Below are 10,280 nucleotides of genomic sequence, written 5' to 3'. Positions count from 1 at the left end.
CCCCCGTGTTATTGTAGGGCTGCCCCATTTCTCTCCCTGCCATGTTGTTGTAGGGTCCCCCCCTGCCCCCCCTGCTATTGCACGGTCCTGTTCCCCCCCCCACCAGCATTACCGGGGGGGGGGGGGGTCACACTGTGCATCTCCCCCATCATGTTATGGTAGAGTCTCCCCTCTGCAATGTTACTGGGGGCCCACCCCCTGCCCCCCCCCACCATATCCCTGCAGGGTCACCCATGTCACCATGTCACCCTAGGGTGCCCCCCCCATGTTATGGCAGGGTTGTGTTATGGCAGGGTCACCCCCCCCCCCAGCATTACCCCAGACCCAGGCTGGGGCACCCCGTGCCTCAGTTTCCTCCCCCCACACGCAGGGGGGCCCCGACCCCCAGCCGGAGCCACGCTCGTGGCCAACACCTTTATTGGGGCAAATGGAGGCAAAGGGGGGCGGGGGGGGCAGGTGGCCGGGGAGCCCCCCCGGTGGCACCCCGCAATCCTGCCCGCCGGGAGCCAGACGTAGGCAGCACCCACGGGTGCCGCCGGCCCCACGGCCACCTCCGCCGGCGGCTCCTGAGACGAGAGTTACGGGCCCCCGAGGGCGGCGGGGAGCCCCTGCTTCCACCGGCACCGCCGGCCGCTGCTCTTCCGCGTTCATCGCCCTAGCTGGGGGGTTAATTACGCGTTAACGAACTCCAGGCTGTCGAGGCATCGCGGGGGGGGCGGCGTCACATGAGGCGGCACTGCTCGCCCCCCGCGCTGGCCGCGTCCGGCAGGCTCAGGCCCTCCAGGTCGAGGTTGAGGCCGGGGGGCTGCGGGGGGAAAGAGGCGAGGGTCAGCGCCGGGCAAACGCCGTGGCCGGAGAGGACGCGGGTTGTCCCTGGTACCCGGTGACCCAGGAGCCACCGCGACGGCCCGGTCGTCCCCACAGCATCCCAAGCGGTCGCACAAACGGTTAAGGGCCTCGCGGGGCTGGCACAGCAGACCCTGGGCAAGAGCCAGGCGTCCCTAAATGTCACCGTGCCTCAGCTCGCGCTAACATGCCGCCTCGGCTCCCGCGGCACGGGGCCACCGAGTCGGGCTGCCTTCCTCGCGGGGTGCCACTGGCGCCTGGCCCCCAGCCCCGGCTCTCGGAGGAGACCCCGGGCCCTTTCCAACGTGGAGAGCCGCTGACCACCGGAAAGGAACAGCGGGCGGGGGGACGGGGTGTTGAGGCCCTTCCAGGATGACTCACGCTTCATCTATCCCTTTTGGAGCCGTTCAGCCATGTGACCGATGGGCAGAGCCTCGAAGCTGCCACCCGGGTGCCACCCCGTCTGCATGGGCAGCACCCACTGCCCTGGGCCGCTGCCACCACCCTGGGGAGCACAGGCTGGAGCTCAGAGCTTGGCCAAACCCTCCCAGGGACGGGCTGTCCCCCTCCATCCCCGCGAGGGACAACTTGGATCAGCCTTTCCCACGGGTCCTGCAGACAGCTGGCAAGGACCTCTTGGATCAAGGGACCGCTGGGCTCGGCCAGGTCCGCAGAAGCGACCTTGGTTAGACACTCACCGACTCTCCAGCCAGCTCCTTGGGAGGATGCCCCAGGTCCTGCAGCTGGAGGAGACAAGAGGTTAGGGGGGGAGCGAGACCCTGCGAGGAGCAGCCAGGACCCCGGGCCGCCAAGGAACAGGCTGGCTCACCTGCTGCATGAGGTCCAAGACCATCTCAAAGCGCGCTTTCTGCTCGGCATCACCGTCTGTCGGCCGCTCGGCCTCGAACTGCTGGCAGATTTTGCCCATGATGTTGTGCTGCTCCTGGTACTTCTCGTACTGCTCCTCGGGCAGAGAGTCTCGGTGGAGCCGCAGCCACTCGGGGTACTGCGGGCAGAGGAGAGGGTAAGGCGTGGGGCAGGGGGGCCCGTGCTAGCCCCAATCCCAGCCCCTCACCTTCTCCGTGATCTCCTTGAGAGAGGGGTAGAGCACTTCTTTGGAGAGCAGGTTTTGCATGATGTTCTGCATGATGGGCAGGATGTTGCCCTCGCCATCGCCCTCCTCCAGGCCCAGCCCCTCTATGGCTTTGGCCAGCTCTTCCTCCGACACAGTGGAGTTCTGCAAAGAGACCATCGGTCGCAGAGGCTGCGGGGACCCTGGGGACAGCCAGCACCCCGCAGAGCGCCGTGCAGACCCCGGCTCGCGTGCAAACAGACGCGAGGGGCTGCAGCCTCCAGGCTCGCGGGCAGGGCAGCCGGGGGACCCCATTCCCGTCTCCAGGTTTACCTGCAGGTCGTTGGCATTCTTGGCCAAGCCGCTGAGCGTCTCTTTGAGGCAGGACGTGAACTCCTGTTGGGACGCCGTGTCACTCCCTGCGAGGCCGGAGAGACGCCTGGTCAGGGGGTTGCATGGGGCTTTGTGGGGGACACGGGGTCCTCCCTAGCCAGACTCGGCTTTTACCCCCCCAAGGGGACAATCGGGGTCTCATCTTGCAGGCCCTGATCTAGAAGGAAAGCCCAGCTTGCCCAGTCTCGGAGGCCCACAGGACTGGGATACTATCTGAAAGGCCCCCAGGCCACCTCTCCTTCCTGCCCTGCCACAAAGACCTCCAACATCAGCAAAGGCCCCCGGGAGCTCCTGACACAGGGGAGGGAAGCACCAGCTTGGAAAATGCTGATCGGTACAAAACACAGCTGATCCCTGCCCCGAATCTCTGGCTCTGCCGCTGCTGGGACCAGCTCACGCAGGGGTGACTGCCAAAAAGCCCCCCGGCAGACGGGCAGCCTGGGTATGGTGGGGGGCCTAGACTTGCTCTCACGTTACAGAACAGAGGATTCAGCTCCAGCGACAGCACAGTTTGTACCAGCGTACGCAATGGGACCAGCCGGTCCCCTGCTGTGGGAACACACCCGTGTCAGCACCCCGTGCCAGGCTTCCCCTGGGCCTGGCTTGGTGCAGGGGGACCACGGGAGCGTTGGGTTTCACTCCCTCCATCCTGGGACTTGACGGGGTTTGTCAGAGCAGTCTGAGACTCTGAAGTCACTCTTTGATGAAGGTGTCCTCCAGCTGGGGCCAGGTCACGAGCGAGCCGTGCCTTGGGCTGAGACGCTCTCTGGGGGGACAGCGGGTGACTGGCAGAGCCCCGAGGGCCACGCTGACCCAGCCTGAGCCTCCAGCTTGGATGGCCGAGAGCTCCAGGCCCAGCAAAGTGTCCCAGTGCCTCTCGTGACTGCCAGCAGCGGCTGGCACGCCGCGTGTCCCTGGCATGCTTTGACTCCAGTCCTCGAGCCCAGGACAACGGGGGCACTCCAGAGAGAGGGGCTGCGAATGCCCAGCGTGGTGGTAAGAGCTCAGCAGTGTCCTGGACTCAGGGCCTCATCCTGCCCCGACGTAGCTCCATGTTGCACTAGGGTGACATGTGTCCCTGGGACCTTCCTGCAACCTGTCACCTGAGATGCAGAGGGCACGGCAAAGCCACCTCCTTGCCCACTACTCCCTTGTCCTCATCTTGCGGGGCAGCGGGGTGCAGTTTTGGGCACAATTCCATCCTTGGGGCCGGCACCAGCCCCAGGGCCCTGGGACCCCACTTCTGAACACAACAGCTCAGCAGCACCCGCGGTGACTTCATCCTGCGCTGTCCGATGGCCGGAGAAGGAAAACTGAGCCGTGGGTTTGGTCACGGCAGGACTCCTGGAAAACTGAGGGACTGACTTGCCCAGAGCTAAATTAAGACCTTCTTCCCTGCCCAGGTCTGCGGAAAGCCCTCTGCAAGCTCCGTGCAGTCCACGCTGCAGAAACGCCGGCTGCTGACGCCCTCCGAAAGTCACATCCGTGCAGCCCCTCCTGCGAAGACCCACTTTGTCCCGTCTGTTACCAAACCAACCTCTGCCCTGCACAACCGGTGACAACAGCAATTGCTCAACGGTCCCAGGGGGCCCGGAAGGATCCTCTGCCCTTTAGCACAGAGCGCAGCGCAGGACGGCAGGGCAGGGCAACCCAGCTGCTCCCGTGGCACAGGGCCGACGTCCCAGAGCCCGGCACGCTGAACCCTGGCACGCAGAGCAAGGAAATCTCAGCCTCGGGCGGCACGCGCTGCGCTGCCCTCGCCCTTGGTCCCAGACCCCTGGCCCCGCCGGCACCAGAGCTGGCTGTAAGCGGAGACCTCGGCCCTGGGAGCAGCTGCCAGGGCCGAGCTGGGTGTCAGCGCAAGCCTGGCAAGGCAGGATTTATTTTTAAACCGGTCCTGTGCTACCTGAAGAGTTCACCAGGTTGAAACAAGCCTCGTGCTGGCGTAACCAACCGATCCCCAAGCCGGTAAACAGGGAGGGCAGCTGCACCGAGTGGGTTTGCTGCTGGTTTTCAATCCACCTAAGCGGCTGACTGCATCCAGCCTGCCACGTCCCAGGAACGGGGAGATGCTCTCGGCAAGGGACACAGACATGCTGACATGCCTTCAGGGGACACGGACATCCATCTCCTTCCCAGGGAGCCCACGAGCAACTCCGGCAGCCGCACAGGTCCAAGCGCGTCTGCCCTGCAAGCACAGGCCTGCAAGTGTTTTTCAACACTCTCCCGGAGTAAACCCAACCTAATTAAGGGAGCATAATTAAACCCCGAGCGGCTCCACGGTGCTTCTAATTGCAGTCAGACATCCCAGTGACACACAACTCGTTACCGGCCTTCCAGTTTGGCTGGGAGTGCTGCTAGGGAAAGGCGGGGGAAGGATCTTGCTTTCAAATCCATTTCTCCGTATACCCCTGGTGCCAGTCGTGAGAAGACACTTTGATCCAGCCCAATCTTCTCCTGAGGAATCCAAGTCGCACAGACCTTCTCTCCATGGCAGGGATTTAGGACGAGCAGCTTCCAAGGGGATGCTCCACAGCTGGGTGAAGGTGGGATCTCCTCTTCCATAGGCACCAAGAGGACAGTCGGAGGAGAAAGGCAGTGAGGCCAAATCCTCAGGGAAGCTCCCTTGGCAAAGTCAGCTTCCGACGGGATCGCTGGAAGCCGAGGGGCTCCCAGGACTCAGGCGGGATAAGAGTTATCCGCAGAAAGCCTCTCCCCGGTGTAGGAGAACCAGGTGCTCGACGGCAGCTGTGGGCTGCCCGGGGCCCAGCACCGACTCGCTGCACGCGCACAGGGGCCCAGCGCCACTCACCGACTCTGCCCGCCGCCTCCGACAGTTTCTGGAACTGCTCCACCAAGTGCGGCTCCTCCTCGGCCAGCTCCTTCATGGCTTTTTCGAACTCTGCTGTGGCCTGCGAGGCCAGTTCGCTGTCAAACAAGTCCTGGAAAAACTTCTCCTGGGAGGCGAAGAGTGATTCCTGGGGGAAACAGGCGCAGTCAGAGCCGTGCCCCGCTCCCGACGCCGGGAAGGGCTGCAGCCGGCAGCGATGGAGCAACCCCAGGAGACGCTGCTTTCAAGCACCGCGGAGGGCAAACGCCGGCCCCCGGCGAGAACGGCCCCGCGGCGGGGCTAGTTCCCGCTTCCCCGGCTCCTCCGGCCCTGGCAGCCCCATGGCGGAGGAGGGAGGCCGCGGCCTGGCAGCGTCGCACCTTGGCTGCGTCGCTGGGAGACTTTTCGGAGCTGCCGGCGTCCCCGGCGGCAGGCGGTGGCGGGGGGGCAGCGGGCCTGGCCTTCTCGAAGTCATCGAGGGCACCTGGGGACGGAGCGGGGGGGTGAGCAGGGACCGGGCCGGGGGTGGCGGGAGGAGGATGCTGGGGGGGCAATTTGGGGCTGTGGGATGGGGGGCCCAGCTTGTAACGCTCCTGGGTAGGGGTGGACCCCAGGCAGCAGAGGGGTGGGACGCCTGCGGGGCGGGCGAGGGGGGGTCTCCCAGCCCCTCGGCATGGCACTGTGCATGGGGACAGCTGGAGGTCACTGTGGGGCGCGGGCCTCTGACCCCCAACAGCCGCCAGCCCCACTGCTCCCCCCAACACCCCCCAGCCCCACTGCTCCCCCCACCACCCCCCAGCCCCTCTGCACCCCCAAAACCTCCCCAGACCCTCTGCACCCCCTACAACACCCCCCAGCCCCTCTGCACCCCCATCACCTCCCAGCCCCACTGCTCCCCCCAACACCCCTCTGCACCCCCCACAACGCCCCCCAGCCCCTCTGCGCCCCCCAGCCCCTCTTCACCCCCCAGCCCCACTGCTCCCCCCAACACCGCCCAGCCCCTCTGCGCCCCCAAAACCTCCCCAGCCCCTCCGCACGCCCCACAACCCCCCCAGACCCTCTGCACCCCCCCACGCCCCCCAGCCCCACTGCTCCCCCCAACACCCCCCAGCCCCTCTGCGCCCCCAAAACCTCCCCAGCCCCTCCACACGCCCCACAACCCCCCCAGACCCTCTGCACCCCCCCAACGCCCCCCAGCCCCACTGCTCCCCCCACCACCCCCCAGCCCCTCCACACGCCCCACAACCCCCCCAGCCCCTCTGCACCCCCCCACGCCCCCCAGCCCCACTGCTCCCCCCACCACCCCCAGCCCCTCTGCACCCCCCCAACACTCCCCAAGCCCCACTGCTCCCCCCAACACCCCCCAGCCCCTCTGCACCCCCAACGTCCCCCAGCCCCTCTGCACCCCCCCAACACCCCCCCAGCCCCTCTGCACCCCCCCAACACCCCCTGCCCCAAGCTCTGCCCCCCGGCGCTGCCCCGGCCCCGCTCACTGTCGAGCAGCTCGTCCAGCTCCTGGTCCGGGCCCGCGCCCGGCTCCGCCGCCATCTTCGCTCCGCTCCGCCTCCGCGGGGGGGCGTGGCCCGGCTCGGCAAGCCCCGCCCCTCACGGCCAGGCCCCGCCCCCAGCCCCGCCCCCTGAACCCGTCGCCTCGCGATTCCGCCGCGCGCCCGCCAGGCGACGCCGCAGCGCGCTCCCGGCGGGGGGGAGGCGCCATGCTGCGCCCTGGCGGCGCCCGGTGGAGCTGCAGCGCGGGGCGCCCCGCCCGGGGCTCCCGCCGGTCACCGGGGAGCCGCGTCCCCCCCCCCGCCCCGGGAACCGGGCAGCCGCGTCCTCCCACGACCGGGGCAGCCCGAGAACCGGGGAGCTGCGTCCCTCGGAACGGGCGAGCGGTGTCCCCCATGAACCGGGCAGCCTGTGCCGGGGGGAGCCGCTTCCCCCCCCCCGCTCCACGAGCCAGATGTCCCGGGAGCCACCGAGCTGTGCCCCCCCCCCCCGGAGGAGCCCCATCCCCCTGCGAACCGGGGAGCCGGGGAACCGGGGGGGCCGTGTCTCCCCAACGGCCCCCCATGGAGGCCTCCCCTGTGCTGGGTGCCGGGGGGCTGCAGGGACGGGGTGGCCAGCGGGAGGACGGGGGGGGGGGGGATCGCAGCCCCGCGGCCTGGTGGGGCTTTTCCAGCTGTGCCCAGCTGTGCACAGCCGCTCGGGGCTGCACCGGGACCCCCCCCCGCCGCCAGGCCGGCCCTGCTCCGGCTTCCTGGGGGAGAGGAAGCCCGGCGGGGTGGGCTGCCGGCTTCCTGCCTTTGTCTGCCTGCCGCGGGGGGCCGCAGGGGAAGGCCCCTTCCTTCCCCTCGGCCCCACGGTGGGAGCCGAGCCGGCAGCGCCGCGATGCTCCGGTTCTGCCCGCCGCCACCGCCGCCACCGCCGCCACCGCCGCCATGGCCCTGCTCCTGCCTCTGCTGGGTACGTGCCACCCCCCCGCCGGGCCACCCGCCGCGACGCCACCCGCCCCTCACCGCTCCCCCCCTCTCTCCGCAGCCTTCCTGCAGACCCTGCCGGCGCCCGGGCACCCCGCAGGTGAGCGGGGCGCCGACCCCGGGGTGGGGGGCACCCGCGTCCCGGCCCCGCTGCCCCCATTTTTCTCTTGCAGAGCTGCTGCCGGCCCCCACCCTGGTGATGCTGCCGGGACGCTTGGACCTCCGCGGCCCCGGCGGGGACGAGGCCGTCACCCTGCGCTGCCTGGCGCCCATCACCGCGCGGGTGGCCTTGTACCTCTTCTACCGGCGGGCAGAGCCCCGGAGCCCCCGCACGAACTTCAGGAACTCCTCGGTGCCCAACATCGAGGACACGGCGCTGCCCGGCCTCTACTCCTGCGCCTACATGGAGCCCGGCCACCGCGGGGGGGGACCGTCCCTCGAGAGCCCCCTGACCCCCTTCTTGCCGCCGTGGGGCCACCTGCCCACCGTGGGTTTGAGCATCCCCCTTTCCCCCCCCCCCCGGAGCGATGGGGTTCATCCCTGCGAAAGCCGGGGGTACCTAAGCCCCCGACGTCGGTGCTTCGGTTGCATTAAGCCCCGCTTTGCCCCCCGCCCAGATGCACCCGGGGGTCCCGACCGCGCCGGCGCCGTGGGACAACGGCACCGCCGGCCACCGCCGTCTCGTCCCCGGCCGCTCGGCCTCCTGCCGCCGGCACCCGAGCCCGGCCTTCGCCGCCGCCGCCCTCGCCTTCCTGCTGCCCCGCGGCTGCCGCTAGCGGCGAGGTGAGCAGAGGCCGCGGCCCCTTCCCCTCCCGGCTCACCCCGGTGCTCTTCTCCGGCGGGGAAAAACTCAGTTTAAAATCTCACCCGCTTTTTTTTCCCCCCATCCCGCCAGATTCCCGCGCTCGGCGCCCGCCATCGCTGCCCAGCCCCGTGAAACGCCGACCGGCAGCGGCGTTCGGAGGTGCTCCGGAAACGCCCGGCTCCGAGCGGACCCTCAGCTTTCTCCCCCGTGTTACTGCAATAACCCGTTGCACAGATGTATTATCTATACAATAACCCTCACATAGGTAGATCTGATACATGATAACCGTCGCATAGGTGTGCGGTGTCTACACTAACCCCTCGCAAAGCATCAGCCTGAAAAAGCGGTGCCGGAGCCTGCAAGGACGGGGAGGGGGGGCCGGGGCGAGGGGGCCGCTTGCAATAAACTTGCTCTGCACAAGGATTCGGCGAGTCCTGCCACCGTCCTCGGCGCGGGAACGAGCCCGGCGGAGAGAAAGCGGGTGCAAGGACCCCTCCGGCAGCGCGGTGGGTGCAGCCGCGTCGCCCCGGGGCGAGCGGCTGAGGAGGAACCCGGGGATTTGCAGCCCTGGGGATTTGCAGCCCCGGCGATTCGCAGCCCTGGCGATTCGCAGCCCCGGGGATTTGCAGCCCAGGGGATTTCTCCCTCGTGTTTCCCGTTTTCTGGGAATCGGGGAAGGGGAGGCTGCGCGATGCAGCTCACCCCACATCATTTGCTAATCAAAGCACCTGCAGAGGCAGGCAGCACACACGTGTGCGACGGAGGACGTGCCGCGCTCGCCGGCCCGGCCGAGCTGCCGCTGGGAGCTTTTCGGAGAGGTGCTGCGTCGCTCGGGGACCGTTTCGCCCCGCTGCCCGGCTCGGGGATGGGGTTCGGGGCTCCCAGCCCGGCGTCAGGCTTGGTCCCGCCGTCGGCACCCGTCTCATCTCTGTCCGGGTGGTGTTGGGCACCCGGCGCCCCGCATCGCCCATCCTGAGCCCCTGGGTGCCTCGTCCCGGCCATCGAGGATGGGTGGAAATGCCCTGGGGGGAGAGCGAGCCGTTTCCTTCCCCTTTTCTCCAAATAGCGGTTATGCAAAGGGGAGGTTGCTCTGTGTCAGCTGCCGCTGCCTGCGTCAGAGCCGGCCGGGATGGCGAGGAGCGCGGTGCTGCTCCTCTGCGGTAAGTCCCGGCCTTCCCGGCACGAGCCGAGGCCGGGAGCCGCTCCGGGAGGGCGGCGGGTGCCGCAGCGGGGAGCCCGGAGGGAAACCCCGCTCCCAGCCCTCGCCGCCGCTCCGGTTGGGATCCCCAGCGCCGCCGGCATCCTCGCCTCCCGGGAAAGGTTTGCCGGCCTTGCCGGTCCGCCCCGTGCCGTGGGACCGGGATGCGGCGCCCGCCGGGTGCAAAGGCAGCGACGAGGATGTGAGCGGGAGCCCGGCTGCCCCACGGCACCGGCCCCATGGCTCAGCCGGGCTTTTTCGGGCGGCTCTGGGGATGCTCGGCGCTCCCGTCCGGAGCCTCCTCTCCCCGTGGGGCGGCCCCCGAGGCCGAGCGGAGCCGGTGGCGGTCGGGGACGGCAGCGATGTGCCGATGGCCGGGGCGAGCGCGGTGCCGGGGGGCGGAGGGGCCACGCTGTGGGGCAGCCGGCCCCGAACGGGCCGCGCCGCGGCAGGGAAAGGCGGCGGCGGGCTCCGCGCCTGCCCCGGGAGGAGCAGGAAGGCTCCGAGTCCGGGCTGGATTTGGTCCGTCCGGCCCAAATTGTTCTGATTTGGAGAAATTTCCTCCCAAATGGAGGCAGAGCAGGGCCGGGAGATGGGGCTGGCGGGGCTCGCACGGGGACATGGTGCTGGGGGGCACTTGGGACCGGCGCCGGGGGGCC

The 10,280-nt window shown here is 68.9% G+C and overlaps 2 protein-coding genes across 2 annotated transcripts; one reads left to right on the top strand and one right to left on the bottom strand.

The window, feature by feature from the left end:
• Nucleotides 1-400: 400 nt before the first annotated feature.
• Nucleotides 401-6,766, bottom strand: PEX19 (peroxisomal biogenesis factor 19). The gene is made up of 8 exons (XM_064499045.1): nucleotides 6,635-6,766; nucleotides 5,522-5,625; nucleotides 5,124-5,289; nucleotides 2,252-2,337; nucleotides 1,922-2,083; nucleotides 1,676-1,852; nucleotides 1,545-1,589; nucleotides 401-805 (listed from the first exon to the last, which is right to left on the bottom strand). The coding sequence occupies exons 1-8, from the start codon at nucleotides 6,687-6,689 to the stop codon at nucleotides 722-724; spliced, it is 879 nt and encodes a 292-aa protein (XP_064355115.1). The 5' UTR covers nucleotides 6,690-6,766; the 3' UTR covers nucleotides 401-721.
• Nucleotides 6,767-6,805: 39 nt separating this feature from the next.
• On the top strand, nucleotides 6,806-9,083 carry LOC135323918 (transcription initiation factor TFIID subunit 4-like). The gene is made up of 5 exons (XM_064499044.1): nucleotides 6,806-7,604; nucleotides 7,680-7,718; nucleotides 7,792-8,105; nucleotides 8,236-8,401; nucleotides 8,514-9,083. Exons 1-4 carry the CDS (start codon nucleotides 6,857-6,859, stop codon nucleotides 8,392-8,394), a joined length of 1,260 nt encoding a protein of 419 aa, XP_064355114.1. The 5' UTR covers nucleotides 6,806-6,856; the 3' UTR covers nucleotides 8,395-8,401; nucleotides 8,514-9,083.
• The last annotated feature ends 1,197 nt before the right edge of the window (nucleotides 9,084-10,280 follow it).

The sequence above is a fragment of the Dromaius novaehollandiae genome, chromosome 29 (genome assembly GCF_036370855.1).
Source record: "Dromaius novaehollandiae isolate bDroNov1 chromosome 29, bDroNov1.hap1, whole genome shotgun sequence".
Lineage (NCBI taxonomy): Eukaryota > Metazoa > Chordata > Aves > Casuariiformes > Dromaiidae > Dromaius > Dromaius novaehollandiae.
The sequence above is the reverse complement of the archived record's forward strand: the minus strand, read 5'-3'. Positions and strand labels throughout refer to the sequence as shown.

Bases quoted from the DNA above. Each gene is read 5' to 3' on its own strand.
- PEX19 (XM_064499045.1), bottom strand. From the start codon at position 6,689: ATGGCGGCGGAGCCGGGCGCGGGCCCGGACCAGGAGCTGGACGAGCTG. The intron at 2,338-5,123 runs GTGAGTGGCGCT...CCGGCCTCGCAG, and splicing joins GGAGGCGGCGGGCAGAGTCG to GGAGTGACACGGCGTCCCAA. The intron at 1,853-1,921 runs GTGAGGGGCTGG...CTCTGCCCGCAG, and splicing joins TCAAGGAGATCACGGAGAAG to TACCCCGAGTGGCTGCGGCT.
- LOC135323918 (XM_064499044.1), top strand. From the start codon at position 6,857: ATGCTGCGCCCTGGCGGCGCCCGGTGGAGCTGCAGCGCGGGGCGCCCC. The intron at 7,719-7,791 runs GTGAGCGGGGCG...TTTCTCTTGCAG, and splicing joins GGCGCCCGGGCACCCCGCAG to AGCTGCTGCCGGCCCCCACC. The intron at 8,106-8,235 runs GTGGGTTTGAGC...CCCCCCGCCCAG, and splicing joins CGTGGGGCCACCTGCCCACC to ATGCACCCGGGGGTCCCGAC.